Here is an 18,314-nt window from a genome sequence, read left to right as displayed (position 1 = left end):
AATGACAATATTCTGTAACACATCTGAGCTACGAGTTTCACTCTTTCTTCTGTCCAAAAGTAGTAATATTTTTACTAATATTTAAGAGTCTAACTGAACAAGGGGTGGGAAGCTCAATCAATTTTGTCTTTGCATGTGTCAGCAAGTCAAGCTCCACATAAACTGTATTACACCAAAGCTCCCTTGTTTTTAAAGGTTTTTTTCTTTCCAAACATGCTAACATAAAGAGAAAAATATCCTGACACAAAGCACTATCTGTGAGATGATAAAGAACAGATGAGTCAACAATTTAGATATAAACCCATTCCAATTAAGTTATAAAAAGCACTACACTTCTAGACACGAGGCTGTTCTTTAAGCAGCCTTCTCACCACCTCCCCATTCTCCTCCAGAGAACCTATACAGATCTGTGTAGAGATTCAGGCTGGAGAGGTATAACTGTGCCAGCTCATGGAGCTGCCCATTTTAATCACCCCAGCAAGCAGCAAAGCACTGCAGCCTGAGCAGCTCACTGAACTCCCTCAGTCATGCTGCTCCTGAAATGTGACCTACCGCTAGGGTATTTTTAGTACTCTGTCACTTCTAGGGCATTCAAAAAAACACTGATATACTTGTACTTGAGTGCAGATCTGAAAGCATTTAAAGATAAACAGAGGTGCCAGAAACTAAAGAATTAGAAGCTTTAGATGAATGCAATGGATTTGTGAATCATAACAAATCTGACAGATATTTTAAGTTTTTAAGCACCTGAAAAAAGTGAGGTTTTGACCTGAGTAACAAGGAAAAAAGTTATCAACTTGTTCTGTAGCTTCTCTAACCACACAGACTGATGTTAACCTTGATACTGTACTCTCGTTTTACAACTGTTAATTACTAGCACTTTAGTTTTATTCAGCTAATTGCACTAATATGACGTATAAGACCATTTGTCACTTCTACCTATGAATGTACAGCTGAAGCACGTTTCTTCTTTCACACCAACAATCCCATAGCAATCACTAATAAAATCTTTTTAGGTGAAAACTTACATGGAAGTATTTTTATCTTAAACACTATAAAAGGGTTTATCAGGTGTATACAGGTGTCATGATATAGTCCTTGTGTGCTTGTATCTTAACAATATTACTTAGTGTTTCAACCCCTATAAAGAATCTAACATGGACATCTTGCTATCAGCCTTTCTTCCAGATGGAAAAAGTGTACGTTTTCCATGAAATCTTTTATAAACATAAAGCAAAAGAAGGAATTACCACCGCTCTTTAAAGAGAAGTGAAGGTTGAACTTGCCACAACCAAAGCATGCTGGAAATCTGAGACTGATTTTACACCTACAGCGCTCTGGAGAACCTGAAATGTGAGCTCATCCCTGAGTCCAACCTTGAAGCCACCAGCCCCAGCGAGGAGGACAGGCAGTGAGAAGGACACAGATCAGGTCTTGCGCTATGGGATCTTTTCTTCATGTTTTTAGATTCCACCATGAAATTACATTCCAGGCTCTTCACAACAGCAGTTTCTCCAGGAAGAATAAAGCAAGCAGGCTCTTGGATTTTCAAAACTGCATTAAACAAATCCTACCTCTGTAGGGCCATCTATGGGTAAGTTATTATTTGGTATATCCTAAACCTGATACAGTCAACACTGGCAATTTAAATTCAAGACTCTTGTGTACATTTTAAACGAACACTAACTAATTGGGTGCATTTAAGAATGACTTCTTCTTCACAAGCACAAATAGCTGAAAAAAAAAATGAAATTAAAAGGTACACCTAATCTGAGATAACACATTCATTACAATATAAGCTTAGGTATAAAGTTAAGTTACTAGCTTACGTTTCTACTTTTATTTCCACAAGTATAGAAATGCAGCCCAACATTACTGTCCAATTAGATCAGAGATTGTTACCAGAATGCTCAAAAAAACAGAGCAACACACTTCTGAAAATAATCCATCTACAAAATGTACAAGGATTTGAGTAAATACCAAAATGTACCTACTCAGAGCCTTGCAATGTCACGTTAAATTAATCATTAGATAGCTCACTGCTCCTCCTGTCAAGGAAAGGCAAACTAGTGACTCCTTCAATTATGATCTCACAACTTCAAAAGAAGCTTGTCTTGCTAAACCAGAAAATTTAGGTCTATTAGACCAGATGACTATATAACAGATGCAGAAGGATACCTGGTCATAAATACATTCATGATACACTACATTTGTATACATTAACACCTCCAGGATCAATTGTTCTGAAGGGAGGGGACAGCCATATCAATACTGATCACCACTGCACTGAGAACAGATTACAGGAAGCAGCACTTGGTCAGACAAGCAAAAGGCTCCATAAGGGTAACAGACAAACATCACCCAACCCACATGGGGGAAATGTCAGAACCTGTCACCACTTCAAGAAGACTTAAAGTGACTTACCAGTAAGTGAGGAGGCTTAATGACTGCAAGAGCTTTAGCCAGAGCTGAGGACATAGCAGTCAACTGATTCCTGATCTGCTCAGAAGGCATGCTTTGTAGTTGAGGGCCTAGCGGAGCATCTTCTCTGGTGCTGTAATTCAGGTCCGAGCCAAAACTCAGTGTCCGGGTGGTATGATCAAGGCGAACCTTTGGGGGAAAAAATAGGAAGGATTGTATTAAACCATTTCTCTGTTGCTCTGCCTGTGACCAGTATGAGTCAACAGACGCTCAAAGCAGAAATTACTCTGAATAAAAGTTTGTTTGATTTCCATGGTTTGTATAAAAAACCCATACAAACAAAAAACATCACTGGAAGAGGCTGAACTTTTAATGGTTCTATGAAATGAGAGCACTGCATGACAAATTCTTGCCTCTTACTCCATATTAGTAATACACCAAACAAGAATCCTGATTTCAACACAGACAATATCAACACATATAAGCCAAAATTGTGTGTTAACCAAAATGAATTAACTAAGCTTTATCTAAAAACCTAAATGGATAAATACTAAGAAACCTTAACTAAAAACTACTTGTATGTCATCACCAGCTTAAACATTTCCTTACAGGCTGTCACTCTTTCAATACACACAACTTTACCAACAAGGTAATCTTCAACAGCAGCTGAAACATCTCAGACATCAGTGCACATTTCAGACACTGGTGGTTTCCTTCAGTCACTTGGTTAGATAAAAAACCACATTAGCAACTGCTCAACTCTTCAGTCTTGCACAATTAATGCAGCATAGCCAGAAATTTGCATCCCTATTTGTTAGACTTGCTTCAGGATATGCTGTATTCAATGACTGGGGCTCACAGGGCAAGTTTCAGCAAATTTCATTTCAACTTTTTACTTCTACTGGACTTTACATTAATGGTTGTTGACCTAAATCAAAAACAGACATCAAAATGTAAATAATCATCAGTTCTTCATATATTGTCACATTTTACTCTAGTTTATCTCCATCTATCAGAACCAATTGTCTTGGGTTCAATGTCAACCAGAGAGCTTTCATCCAGTGTAACACACATGAATCCATACATGATTCATATACATGAATCACAGAAGAACTTACTTGTAAGTCACAATGTCTGGCTGCATCAACAATATTGCGTTCCAGCTGGAAAGCATCAACAAAAGGAACCAGGGTTGCCAGGCGAGAAAATTCAATGCTTTGATAAATCTGGGCCACCTGAATGTGAACACAAGTATTAGGTGTTTTCCTTCAGTAAAAAACAGATCAGAAATAAGATTTGTTGTATAAGCTATACAGCTTACTAAATTGCCAAGAAATTACTGTACACATAGTAATACAACTGCAAATATTCTTTCAGGGTTTTGTATCTGTGCTGTAGTCAAACTTAAGCTAAGATTCAAAGCCATTCTGAATGGCTTCTTTGTATGAAGGAGACTGGCAGCAGTAGCTACATACAGCTATGCTGCTAATTAGCCTTCAACTAGTTCTTTAGCACACCAGAAATAACACTGCTCATCACTTGTAATGAACGCAGGTCAATGAAATGTGCATTTATACAACATCTAGACACAAAAACCCTACTGAAATATCCCACCCAGAGATGAAATATCCCACCCAGAGCTCACTCCAAAAAACAGTTTGAAGAAATTATGGATTACCTTAAATAAGACCTCAGAGATCCATAATGAAGAAAATCTAGGCAAGAGATTCCAGCACTGTATGCAACCACTACTAAGTACAGCTACTACAGCTGTACCTGAATGATGTACAAACCCAAAGACACAGGTCATATACCCCAAAAAGGTATTTCAAAATCACAAAGGGTTTCTATTTGATGGAAAATTTTTACTTCAGCATGGAAGTTTCCAACTTGATGCTCTTCCAAGGCATTTTCTAACTTCTATGTACTTGAGAACATACATTTTCTTTACTCATACCTGCTGCAGAAGGCGGAGGATGGTATTGTTTTGCAGGTGAGGCACATAGAGCTGCAGTTCAGGTTCCTTCTCAGCTTGGTCCTTCACCCAGTTCAGAACCTACCAAAATTCTGAAAAGTTACTCTATCTGCATCAACCACAAACTTCACCATTAAGGTTTAAGAAGCATGGTTCTTAAATACTTCAGTTTTACAGCTCATGAAAAAATAGCACCTCTGTCCAGCTACTACACTGTTTTCTGAAGTGTATCTTTTAATCAGAACACTTTATAATGGATTCCTGACATATTTTGTATGAAGGTGACTGACAGTAGTGGCAACATTTACCACGCTGCTAATTTACCTTCAAGTTCTTTTTAGCACCTCAAGTCTCTTTGTTCCCACTATCAAAGAAAAAGAATGTGATGTGCTTCAGCAATTGCAGAATTTACATTAACCCCATCAACATCACATTATTCTACCTCCCAATAATCTACATTTTAAAGTAAGAACAGTCACTGGTGTATTTTTCCACTTCCCATCAACCCTCATCCACAAATCAGTATTAGTCAAGAGCAATTACTATATACACAGAGCTATAAAACTTACCTTGCTGACACGGCTGCATAACTTGAGTGGGTGGAAATCTACTTCAAGCCAGTTGTAAAGTTCTTTCACTTCTGGAACAACATACTGCACCACGTTGAACCTTACCTACAGACAACAACAACAAAAAATCCAAAGATCTCAATAAATACAATTTTAACAAATACATTATACTTTAAGAATTTTAAATTTAAGAAGTTAAATAGACACCACATGTACCTTTTAATACAGAAGTCTACTTATTTTTTATTACAGCATTCTTAATGGCAGTGGCAATAACTCTATACTACACCACTTAACTATAGCTAAAAATGGAAAAGTAGACAAAAACCATATAAGCAAGACAGATATTTAGACCAGAGTACTACCCTCAACTTCACTGTTTCTAAGACACAGCCCTACTACACAGATATAGACTCACATCCAAACCAAACCCACACAGTTCATGAGGAAACTTCTGAAGCTTTAAATTTTGGTTTTAAGGCAAACTGGAGAAACACAAGAAGAATTAATGTAAACTGTAAAATGAACCTTAAATCTAAGTTACAGGTGTGCATGCAAATGACTGCAAGAAATTCACCATCCTCTGAAGATACCTAATTGTGATTGAATGCCTGATTTGTTTATAAAGGTTGGAAGGAAGAGAAATACAGCCTCCCTTCACGTTAAACACAAGAAGATTTCATCATCACTTAAGCCCTTACAGTTTGCTATTTAATATCTGACCTGTGCTTATCCAAGATACATTTAAAGCTTGGTTCAGTTAATCACACACCTTAGATTAGGGAAAAACACCCAAAGTTCTAGCTCACAGCCCTTTCAGAACCCTCACACTTTCAAGGCAACATTTGCTGCCTGGGTGACATAAGGGATGATACTGAGTCCGACTCCTTAGTGTACACAAGCATTGTGTTATTGCTGCCATTTCCAAACAGTCCTTCTTGTGAATCTGAAATGCTAGCACTATGCCCTAAGTCATACAGTTAACCATAGAGCTGTTTTAACTCAAACTGCTGTCCCATAACTAAGCAGTGTTCTAAAAGGAAAAGAAGAGGGACCAATGGTTCAAAGCTGCTCATCTCCACTACCTACCATATCATTTATGAGACTACCACGTGTAGGTGGGGCCTGAAGACCCAAGAGGGTTGCCAGACGTCGCTGTTTCTCCATGATGATCCCGTCCATATCCAGAAGACGGGCAATGTCCGTTCTCTCAGGAGTGATAGGAATGGACAGAGTGGCCAAAAGGACTCGAGTAGACATCCTGTTGACAAAGTACAACCACAAATGACGAGCTGCAAGAGAACACTAATTCCTTTTCACAGATGTGCCCATTCAAGAGAAGGAATGAGTAGAAGTCATGATGCACTGTGTAAAAATACCAGCAGTAACAGAGAAGACACTAGCTGTGTGATAAGAGTACAGAATACAATCTTCTTCAGCAACCAGGGGAAAGATTTTGATAACACCCTTTCATTACTTATGTATGTGTATATATACACAGAAATTATAAAGAAACTTAAGCCACCATTGCAAATATACCAAAATGCTACATAATTAAATCTTTAGAAAGCAGCAACTTTAAAAAATTATTTCAGCTGCAAATCTGTATCAGTCATATTAATTGCATCAATTTTTACAATTTACTATGCAAGTCAGATGCACATTTTCATCTCAGAGTTGGAAGGGACCTTAAAGCTCATTCACTTCCAACCCCTTGCCACAGGCAGGGACACCTTCCACTAGAGCAGCTTGCTCCAAGCCCCTGTGTCCAACCTGGCCTTGAACACTGCTAGGGATGGGGCAGCCACAGCTTCTCTGGGCACCCTGTGCCAGCGCCTCAGCACCCTCACAGCTCTGTTAAATGTCCTTCTTGCTTCAGGATTCTTTAAAGGCAATTAGTACTGGCCACCCAATATATGTCATCACCTTCTTCTGGGGTGCAATTTAGTTTATCTTTGAACTTATGTGGCTAAAAACAGAAAGTAAGATCACACGAACTCTCTTTCCCCACCTCTGCATCTCCTCTTGTGTGAGATTCTTTCGCATTTCCCTTGATAAGTGGTAAAGTCGGTGAAGTGTGGATGCATGGAAAAGAGCATTTCCTGATTTCCAGAAGACAGTTGAAACCTTGTGATAGTAATTTGCCATCAGTTGTGGTTTGGGTGGTTTCTTAGACAGTGCAAACAGCCCATGAATATCCTCCACTGCTTTGAAAGCTTCCTAAGTAAAAAACCAAACAACAAATACATACTTTAAGGAAGTTGTCTGCAACACCCAAAAATGGGGAAAATACACATTTTACTGGTTTTATGGTTTTTCATAAAAATCACTTTTGTGATAAAACATGGGTATAGTTTCCCTAAGAATACAGATATACTTGGAAATGCCTCATATGTAATTACTTGCATACCTCATCTGGAAACAAGACAAGAGAGAACATTCCTCAAATTCACAAACCCCCCCCAAAAAAAGACAACCTTTGGCTTTTTAAGGAATTTCTCATTAGAAAGGTTGGTAAAGCAAAGCACCTTGGAATAATTTGCTTTGATAATGCTCTCCCTGGCTGGACAGTAACATAAGGCTGCAGCAATGCTGGGGCCCCAGCCCAGTAGCAGACACTAACGTGTACCAATCACCTCCCAGTGATGTAGGCTGCAAGAATGCAGAGTGGCAAAAGGTGAAGGTGCCATCACCAACTTCTCACTTTCACAACTCAAAGTAACTTCAGCTACTTTACCATTTACTACTACCAGCAGAAGCTTGGTTTGAAATGCTGTGCAGGAACACAGAATCACGGAATGGTTTGGGTTGGAAAGGACCTTAAGATCACCTAGTTCCAACCTCCTGCCATGGGCATGGATGCCTCACACTAGATAGACTCTGTTGCCCAATGCTCTGTCCAGCCTGGCCTTGAACACTGCCAGGGATGGAGCATTTTTACCACCTCTCTCAGCAACCTGTTCCAGGGCCTCACCACCCTCACAATAAAGAACTTCTTCCTTATATCTAACCTGAACTTCCCCTGTTTCAGTTTGAACCCACCACCCCTTGTCCTGTCACTACAGTCCCTGATAAAGAGTTTCTATCCTGCATCCTTGTAGGCCCCTTTCAGACACTGGAAGGCTGCTATAAGGTACCCATGCAGCTTCTCTCCTCCAGCCCCAACCTTCTCAGACTGTCTTCACACAGGAGGTGCTCCAGCCCCCTGATCATCCTCATGGCCTCCTCTGGACTTGCTCCAGCAGCTCCATGTCCTCCTTATGTTGAGACTCCAGAACTGCCCACGGTACTCCAAGTACATTAGACTATGTATTCAATATGCATGCAGTACCACATTCTAGATACTAAAACTTTAGTCTTTAGCTTTTATTCTGTCTTTACCTTGGAGTATATACCATGAAACATGATCTGCGTGGAATAGATTCTGGAAAGGCTGTAGTCTAGAGCGTGATTACAGGAGCCCTGCTGCATACCTGCCACAGCTCCATGCTGATAGCACTGTCAAGCTGCACCAGCCTGGTCTCCAGGTGCATGGACTGGCTGTCAGGGTTGTTGAGGTTGATCGCTGTGCTTTGGTTGTGATGACGCTGGATCTGCCCCAGGTGCATCCGCAGGTTATCGCAGAGTTTACGGAACTCAGCTTTGCGTGTGTACTGCAGGCAGAACTTGAAAGCTGCAAAACGAACAAGATAAAGTAAACATGCTCAGTAATCATAGAATGGTTAGGGTTAGAAAAGACCTTAAGTGGTAACTCTGTGGTAGTTGTGAATGGGATTCAAGTAGGTAAAGCAGCACATTTGAACAATCTTCATTTACAACTCAAAAACGTACCAAAGAAGATGCAATCTGTCACACATGAGTTAGTGACAATGCAGAGCACTTCCATTTTGACCTGAAAAAATTAAGATGCTTCCACATAATTAACCTGACAGAGTAAAGGGAATACTTTGAGTTTCTTTAAAATGTTCTGTTTTAAGCAGGGATCCCAGCTTTTGTTTTGAGCTAAGTGCAAATGAAATTCTGTGAATGGCATGAATTCAGCTTTGGGCTTTGTAAAATATAGGGAAAATAATTCTCAAATCATTTAAAGATGGTGAAGGTAAATGAAGCTTTCAAATGACTGGAAATGACACAGGAAAACCAAAACTGTCTTTGTTCCTGTAACTCCTCTCAAAAATCTGTTTTCACTTTGCCATTCTCCCTCTGAATATTCTAAGGTATCGCTACCAGAAACAGGCACAGAAAGAAGTCTTAACACTGCAGCACAAAGACTTCAATACATTAAATTACCCAGAACTCATCTCACAGTCATCCTTCCTAATGTACTTGCAAAATATGGATCCAGAGTTAAAAATCTAAGACTCTTCTTCAAAGATACAGAGCCGCAAGTTATACATACAAAAGAAAACATTTTTCTGCTCATCTCTCACTCTTAAGAAGAGACAAACATGTAAGTATCCATTCTTCTAAGGTCACTTTTTACAGAAAGCCAGATAAAAATCACACAAGGCTCTGTCCTATTACCTTCTGCATAGGATTTTCCTAAGTTACACCTGTGTCAAAATTAAAAGTGCATCATGATTTTACACAAAAGTACCCTTTTGTGTGCACTCCTTTTGGAAGGTACCTGCCACAGAACACATTAATGGAAGACACATCTGCCATTCTGGATAAAGTGAAAACATGACTAATTTTGATCAGTAAGTTAGAAAAAATAAAGACACAGCACCAGTAATTCCCATATTCTCAGTATGTCCTGGAAAAAAAAAAACAACTTTCCTCATAATTTCTGTTACAAGAGCGTCCAGAAACCTGAGTGATTTTAGGAACCTATCTAATTTTAAGAGTAATATGTGTGTACTTACACAGACCTGAGAGGTTAACCTATTTCCAATATCCAGATAGAAATAACCATTCATTTTCTACCTTTACAGAATGAAATACAGAAGTTCTTGACCTCATTATACTTTACGTTTCCATCTTGTGACTTACCTTGCTGCGCAATATCATGGTAAAGGCGTTCCACTCGAGAATTATTTCGGAGAAGATCCAAACATTGTCTGTATGATTCCCATAGAAATTTAACCCAGGGTGTCAAAAGCAGGCGGTCAGTACGATCCTGAGTGTCTTCTCCACTCACAGCACTCAAAAGAACACTACAGTTGGGGCAAGGAGATAAAGGGGGTGGAAAAACCCAAAGAAAAGTAAGTGGTTTATTCTCCACAATCCTCACCAATTTTTCTTATCAAGATCCAAGGTGATACTGAACAAATGCGAACAGCTAATTCTGCTGCACAGTCTATTTTCCAATTGGTCCCTCAGACTTCTCCCTTTTCCTTTAAAGCATGTAGATAATTTTTCTTGCTGATAAGTTTTAAACTTTGGCACCTGCATGTATGACTGCCATGTACAAGCTCCAGAGAGGTAAGAGACATCAGGAGCTTTTGCATCCCTCACTCTAAAGCTGAAGGAAACTAACTCCAGGATTTTCACTGCATGTCTGTTAGATTCAAGTATCACTTGAAGTGTTTGTCTACTCAGACGCCTTCCCACTTGCTGAAGCTTCCTTTCTGTCACCAGTAATGCTGCCAGAGAGAGTTCATTTCTTATTGACATATGACATAGAAACATTGTGTGCCTTACAACCTGCAGACATCAAAACTTAGAGTATCTACATTAAAGCATCAAATCCTTTAAAAATTCTGACATGAAAAAGATGCTTAAAGATGCCAGAAGATGTGATAATCTTGCATTTAGTGGCCACAGCTGTATTCCCTCATTCACAGAAATACAAGATTGGAAAGGATTCCTGAGACACTGAGACAAATTCCATGTCCCACATGATCCCTTTCTGCTAACCAGACCACCCAGCATGACAAGTTTAAAATGAATCATCTTCCGTTCATTCGTAAAATCCTTTTTGAACTATGCTTCTAATACAAACTCTCAACTCCTGTAACTCTCTTCTACCACACTGTTTCTAGTTCTAATTTACTTCCTTGAGCCCTAGCACTACATACAATATGAAATATGACATTTCACCAGTGCCTTCTCCAACAGATCAAGCAGTGAATCCAGCAAAAAAGTACAAGTGTAGAACACAGGACCTAAAAACCACTACAGAAACTGTGGTTGTTCAGATAAAGAAGTGTAACTGGAAAGACACATTTTCTAGTCCTCAGTTATATAAAAGAGAACAAGGAAAAGAGAGGTCAGTCAATCTTCAATGTCTATCGGTAGGATTCCTCTGTAACAAAGACTGCCCAGGCACTTGAAATAACATTACTGGCATTGTCATCCTGAAGCCACTGCTGAAGGCTGAAGAAAAGGTTGCAACATGTTCCTTTCTTTGCAGCCATTGAGTTCCCAACTCCTACCAGAGCCACATGAAAATCCACAGCCTTCTACTCCATGCCTTTCTGCATACTACTTGACTAATTTAACTCTGTTCCTCATAGTCGCCTACACAAGACTAAATGTCCTCCACTTTGACAATTTCTTCCAATTTGCCATCATCACCAGATACAACTTTGGCTTTTTCAGTTTCTGTGCCAAGATTTTAATTGAAAGAATTCCCCCTAACTTCACTCTTGATTCCCATCTTCTGTCATCATTACATGTCACCAGTTTCATACTGGGCAATGTTTCAGTCCCCTTACAATACAACTGCAAACATCCCTTCTGGTATGGTACCAATAGATTTTTCCCAGGTTGGATTTCTGATCTCTGGCATTTCTTGACTCTAAAACATTAAATTACCAACTAAAATTCTAACACAATCAGATGTCACCTACCCTTTGGCAAGCCTGTGCTGAATGTGATCTGATTTTTAACTGCATGTACTACTTCCTTCCTTCCAAACTCATCCTAAAGACCTGAACGTTATCACAATCTAGATAAGAACACATCACCAACTGTTCAGACCACTACTCAGTTCTACATATGGATGATGAGAAAATAGGCTGTCTGCTCAGATGGGTGTCTGCAGAGCTTTAGTACCCAAAGTATCTGATGGTATTTTTAAAACTCCAGGATAGAAATGATACTGTTACCCAACATGAGGAGAAAGCTGACTTTTTCACTCACCTCAGGTTTTTAGAGCATGGAAAGTACCCTACCTCTTTATTCCAGAATCAATAACCTTACAAAAATCAGTAGCAAAGTACTGCTTTCATCTTCAGAGCACACCTAGGTAGCTAATCTCAACCTTTCTCCTTAGAATTTTACCACGATTTTCCCTGGATTTCTCCAATTATGGCTGAAGATCCCTTTGCTATTTTTTCTGCAAGCTTTAATTTGGGTTGACTTAAGGAAATTTTAATTTATTCCCTACACTTTCTAATTTCTCTTAAAGGATATGGGCAGATGGCATCTTCCAAACACATTTGGAGTGCTTTAAAACATTTCTTCATCCCCACCTTGTTACCCGCTTCCACAGATGTAACCACATACACACCTCCACTACTGGAGTTAATGCGAGCATTTCCTAAATCAACGGATTCATCTGAAGACACAAACATGCAATTGGAACTAAACTCGCTTTGCCTGAAGCAGATTATGAAGTTCTCCCACACAACATTCTGACAATAGTCTAGTGTCTTCTCGCAGAGCTGGAGACTAGTTTTATCCTATCGTGGCACCACATGCCAATGAAGGTCCATCCACAGCCTAAAGCAGATATATTCACTGATCCTTTTATCCTTACCTTCTATGTTCTCATTGTCCACCCAATTAATTAGAACCCTGAATTTACTTTTTATGCCCTTTCTTCCATTACCAGTTACCCAAACAAGTATAAAGAAACATTCCCTTTTGTTTGCACATACTCTAGGTGATCAGAAAGACCAGAGGTTACTACATAGAGGAATTAAATTGGTCTAATATAATTAATAGCATTTATACCTTAAATTGGTAATGAGCAGCTTTCAGTAACAAACTCTCCAATACCACTACAGATGGGAGACATGAGCAGACCTCAGAAAGCCATACCTGACTCCCAGAACTGCTCCTACTGTATTTACGTTTTCTGTTCTTTACTCCTTAATTTCTTTACTTTTCTTTATTCAGACGCGGGATTTTGTTCAATGCAAAATTCCTTGCTTTCCTACCTTTAGAACCTCTGGAACACCACTTGTATTGCATTTCAAATCCACCATCTTTTTATCTCTGAACTGCCAACACCTTTCATGAAAATAAGGATGCTTTCCTGTGAATTGCTACATTTTGAAGACAGGCCGCCTACCTTTCTGGAGTCTGAATGTTATCTAAGTCTTCTATGTCCAGTACCATCTGCTGGGATTCTTCCTTAGCTGCTTCTGTTTTTTCTTCAGCTAATTTTAAATAGGCTCGAACAACATCCTCCAAAGATTTGATGTTCACCTACGTCAAAGGCAGAAAATGGGAAGATGTTTTCACCCACAACAGGCAGCAAGTTTTAAAAGGTAAATGCTGCAAACCCAGGAACATCTGTAAGGCAGATTAGCTCTAACTCAAAACCAGTCAGTTACTTTTAGTTCCTATCAGCTGACATATACCACACTTGCTATAAATACAATCATAAATAAATAGAAGCCATACCTGCTGGCAAATGTTCTTGTACTGGTAGAGACCTTCTTTTGCCAGGTGGCTCTTGCGGAGATCCACACAGAGCTCCAGGTATTTCAGCATAATCGGCTCGTGGATTTTCTGCCATGTTCGGTGTTTTTTGCTTTTCATAACATCATAGAGAACATCGAGGGCAGGTTGCTTTTTGCCAACCTCAAGGAATTCTGGAAGTAAAAACCAGTTAGTAAAAGATTTGCAAACCAAAAGATGCATGTCATGCTCAACAGTGTAAACTTCAAAGAATTTAATCAACTCTAATCAAAGTTCATTGATGGTTTATTTGCCTGTAACAAAACTGGTGGCAAAGGCAACTACAGTGGCTTTCAATGACATAAATGGCAAATGAATGCCATTAACATGAAGATTTCAGGACAGCAGAGATGTCTCCATCCATCAAGGTGTGACTGGGCATTTCATACATATTAATAAAGTACACACATCCAGTTTTCAAGCTAGTTACATCAAGAAGGACAAGGAAGACACACCATGAGGCTTGTAGTACAGGACGTACCAATATCATTCAACAAGATGCAAACCATCCAGTGAATGGCTTAAAAAAAAAGTCCTGCCCAGGAAGAAAAAAAGGAGGAAAAAGAAGGAAACAAACTTCACTCAGAAATCTTGTTCAATTTCTTTCCTGGTTTTAGAACCATCTCTAGACCGTCAGAGTGGTTTAGAGATTCAGTTTCTAGAGCAGTTTCACTAAAAGCTGTTACAGTCCAATTAAAGAGCCCTGCTGCTGAAAGCAGTGCCCCATTTACTCATTCCCTAAGCAGCTGCTGTTACCAACAGCATCTCTCAGCACCACAGCAACTCCCATCTCTGATAATACCACATGCTCTGCTCAGTACAATACAGTAAACCATTCACCAGCAAATACTAAAGCAGCACAGCCAGCTACCAGTATACACACAGGCACTGCACAGAACCTACTCTTAAGAAGTTAAACAAATCAAAGAACACCCAGAATAGGAAGCAAACAGCTTTCAAAGATAAAGAGAAGTTGAGTACAGGTAAAAGCAAATGCATATGCTCTTACAGGCTGAGGAGGGGAGTCAGAACTCCCTGTACTCTGGAAATCACTACATTCCTAAAGAAATTATGGCACCAGGGATTAAAGCAGGGGCCTGCTCAAGATGCTCAGACATCAGGCAGAGCTTCGGACCTTTGGAATCTCAGTACAGAAACCATGCTGCTGCTTTCAAAATACATCTTTTAGCCATCTTTAGCCATAGCTAAAGTTTTCATTTCAGGATCAGAGCAGTATGTATCTGGAGCTGAGTTTATGTAAATAATGAGTTTGCATATGATGAGGAAGCTCCTTTCCAGCAAAAACAAGTGTTACATTCAGATCTAATTCAGTTTAAAGTATTCAGCAGCATTGCCTTTTTTACACATCAAGGTAATATTAATAAAGTTATGCTCCATCCCATAATTTACACTGTTATCTCAGTGCTGTTTTGGAGACAATTACTGATCAGCTTCACCATTTTTTACTTCCGAAAACAAACTTGAAAGGCAAGTTTCACCTTGCACCAATGCCAGTGCCAGGCCAGGCTGCTCCAACCACAGCTCTCCATGGGCAGTAACAACTGGACAAAGCAAAAAATGCATTCATACTGCTCTGAAACTTCTCATTAACTCTGGGAAAGCAAGGTCTTACAAGTCAGTCACATAATTAAGGCTAATTTAACAGACACTGAAGTAGAAGCACATACAAAGTGAACCTGAAGACTCAAATACACCATGCCTCGCAGTAGGAACTTTAAGTTATGGAAACTAAGATTGTAACAGACTAAATGCAAAGCCTTAGTCCTGAATGGTTGTTAGGATTACATTCTGTTATACCACTTAAAATGCTAAAAGGTATTCAAAATACCAACTGACGTTCCAAGTGGTTAAGAACTAGCTAATACACGCTGACAACTCACCTACTGCTACCCCAAAATACCAAATTAAGCTAAATTTTCTATCTGAGAAAATTTACATTGTTACAGAAGGTGAAGATGTCATTATCCAATATCTCTGAAAGACAGCAAGCTCAGTATCTGTAATAATACTCCCAAAAAAGTTGCATTACATCCTTGACTACAAAGCAATGCCAAATATTAACACTAAGAATCCCAGACTGGTTTGAGTTGGAAGACGCCTTAAAGTTCATCCAGTTCCAACCCCCTGCCACAGGCAGGGACACCTTCCACTAGACCAGGCTGCTCCAAGCCCCTGTGTCCAACCTAGCCTTCAACACTGCCAGGGATGGGGCAGCCACAGCTTCTCTGGGCACCCTGTGCCAGCGCCTCAGCACCCTCCCAGGGAAGAGCTTCTGCCTAAGAGCTCATCTCAGTCTCCCCTCTGGCAGGTTAAAGCCATTCCCCTTGGCCTGTCCCTACAGGCCCTTGTCCAAAGCCCCTCTCCAGATTTCCTGCAGCCCCTTCAGGCACTGGAGCTGCTCTAAGGTCTCCCCTTCAGGAGCCTTCTCTTCTCCAGGCTGACCCAGCCCAGCTCTCTCAGCCTGTCTCCAAAGCAGGACTGCTCCAGCCCTCTAAGGGTTGGCTTTGACCTACATTTACCATTTATAATGAAAACCAGCCTTTCTAATGTACCTTTACATATTTACAATCATTCAAGCTCTTCTTATTTCCAAACATCTGCTACATATGTTGAGGACACCGAGAACCTGAAGCAGAAATTGCTGCTAAATGCTCACCTAAACCTTACCTATAAAACACAAACACTGGAACTCTGGAAACTCGCCAAATGCTCCAGTTTGACACGTCGGTTTAACATTAAACTGCTTCCTGCAACATACAATCTGCCTTAGGTACAACTTCTCACACCTTTATTATACCTGGCCATCGTGAGAGTGGGTTTGCAAGGCTTGACACTGTCAAGTGAGAACTGCTAAGGTTTGTCCAGAGAACACTCCTTTCAGTTCCGATCCTTCAGTTCTACTCTACTCCTTCAGTTTGTCAGAACAGAGATGTGAATTTAAAGCTAGTCTCCAATACCAGCAATGCAACAATAAAATGCCATGCTCCAGCAATGTGACTGGCTCACCAAGTACAGCTTACTCTATCCAAGAATTCAGAAGCTTAATAAAGCTCATATACTGTATGTGCATTGTTCCCAGTAAAAGGACTGCTAAAATACAACTCCATCTTTGGAAGCTGACTGAAGCTGATTTTATCTTTGATCTTTTTTGTGGAATGATTTTTACATAAGTTTTAGACTGGAAATCCTAAGAACGTGCAGTAATTCAGTTAAAATTTTCTAGCTAAAATACATAGTACTTCAATTATGTACAGTCCCCAGACTACACAGCCTCTTCAGCTGTCATTTCAAGACCCATACACCATCTGTAATTTCTGGATGTGTTCAAGTGTCATCCTGCAATCAGCCCTGTGACAACTGAGGGTCTAAATGGTTTTGCTTTGTGCTTAAAAGAGGATACTATTAAAAAAAAAAAAAGTGTCAAAGCTTTATAATTATCTTGAGAGAGATGATAAATATATCCAGTCCAGCTTTGTATGTGGCAGTCTGTGAGAGATATCTACAGCGCTGTCCTCTTTGGATTCTATTCCTGGGAAAACTTACGCATCAGCCTGCGCAATGTTTAAGGAGTTTAATCATTTACATTCTCACCAGAGCCACATGAAGGCTGGCACTCCTAAACACGAAGTCCACAGGATAAAGCAGATCCCTCCTGGGATCTGACCCGGTTTTGAAACGACCCCGGATCTACCGCGAGATGCGGGCCGGACACTTCATGCCAAGCCCCGGGCCAGCAGCGAGCCTCATCCCGGGTCGGAGAGCTCCCGTCGGGACGCAGGCTGAGGCGCCGCGGAGCCCGGGCCGTCCTGCTCTCGGCACACACACCCCGCCGCCGCGACCACCCCTTCACCCAGAGTCTGCCCCCGCGGGCGGCCCAGGGGCCCCGTCGGGGAGAGGGAGGCGGAGCCGGACCCGCTCCCCGAGGCCGCCGGGGCCTCCCCTCCGCCATGCGGTGCGGCCGACGCCGGCAGGCCTCGGCCCTTTCCCCACGGCAGGGAAGCGCCGCGCCGCTCGCAGGCGGCCTCTCCCCAGCGCCAGGGAGGCGCCGGGTCTTGGGGCCGGCGGAGGGGCTTAGGGGGCGGGTACGACCCGACCCGACCCGACCCGGCCGGGGGCAGAGGAGCGGCGCACGCTGCCCGCCGCGGCGTGGGGTGGAAGGGGGAAGCGAACCGGCGGGAGGGTGGTGGAGCGGGGGGCGGCCCGCACTGACCGTTCGCCCGCTTAAGGGCATTCTCGGGCCGCTGGAAGTACACCGGCATGATGGCGGCGGCCTCTCCTCACAGGGGCGGCGGCGGCGGCGGCTCGCTCCGTGCTCCAGCCAGGCAGCCTGCGAGGCCGGAAAGGGAGGGCAACCCCGCGCCCGCGCGCACTGACGCAGGCGGAAGCGGAAACCCCTCCCGGTGCGCGGGTGGGGCTGGGGAGCGCGGGTCGGGAGTGTCCGACACTGGAGGATGGACTCGGAGTGGGTCGGAGCACCGGGGCGCTCGGTGAGCCCTTAGCGCAGAGCCGTACTGCGGCTGGTGCCGCGGTGACATCCTGTGCTGTGGGGTAACTCTGTGTCGATGCAGAAGAAGGTTTTCTTCCTGGGCAGTGTGCGAAAGCGAACCGCGTCCTGGGCTGCAGCAAAAGAATCGTGACCAGCAGCTCACGATTAGAGCAGCTTCCAGTGCCTAAAGGGGCTCCAGGAAAGCTGG

At 41.7% G+C, this 18,314-nt stretch overlaps 1 protein-coding gene and 1 non-coding gene across 2 annotated transcripts in view; both read right to left on the bottom strand.

Annotated features, from left to right (window-relative positions):
- EIF3A (eukaryotic translation initiation factor 3 subunit A) overlaps positions 1–17,993 on the bottom strand; it is a 34,641-nt gene extending 16,648 nt beyond the window's left edge. The window contains exons 1-11 of the mRNA XM_057417358.1: positions 17,831–17,993; positions 13,543–13,733; positions 13,208–13,344; positions 9,958–10,121; positions 8,439–8,638; positions 6,977–7,185; positions 6,055–6,226; positions 4,966–5,070; positions 4,379–4,477; positions 3,540–3,656; positions 2,425–2,610 (exon numbers count right to left, since the gene is read on the bottom strand). Of these exons, the coding sequence (XP_057273341.1) occupies positions 2,425–2,610; positions 3,540–3,656; positions 4,379–4,477; positions 4,966–5,070; positions 6,055–6,226; positions 6,977–7,185; positions 8,439–8,638; positions 9,958–10,121; positions 13,208–13,344; positions 13,543–13,733; positions 17,831–17,879 (1,629 nt within the window). The 5' untranslated portion in view covers positions 17,880–17,993. The remainder of the gene's footprint in view (positions 1–2,424; positions 2,611–3,539; positions 3,657–4,378; positions 4,478–4,965; positions 5,071–6,054; positions 6,227–6,976; positions 7,186–8,438; positions 8,639–9,957; positions 10,122–13,207; positions 13,345–13,542; positions 13,734–17,830) is intronic.
- Positions 3,860–3,992, bottom strand: LOC130603565 (small nucleolar RNA SNORA19). The gene has a single exon (XR_008973215.1). It is a non-coding gene; the product is annotated as a small nucleolar RNA SNORA19 (small nucleolar RNA).
- Positions 17,994–18,314: the final 321 nt, after the last annotated feature.

The sequence above is a fragment of the Pezoporus wallicus genome, unplaced genomic scaffold (genome assembly GCF_028554395.1).
Source record: "Pezoporus wallicus isolate ANWC-B61680 ecotype Strahan unplaced genomic scaffold, APGP_CSIRO_Pwel_v1 contig_8188, whole genome shotgun sequence".
NCBI lineage: Eukaryota > Metazoa > Chordata > Aves > Psittaciformes > Psittacidae > Pezoporus > Pezoporus wallicus.
Note: the sequence above shows the minus strand (reverse complement) of the source record. Positions and strands in the feature narration are given on the sequence as shown.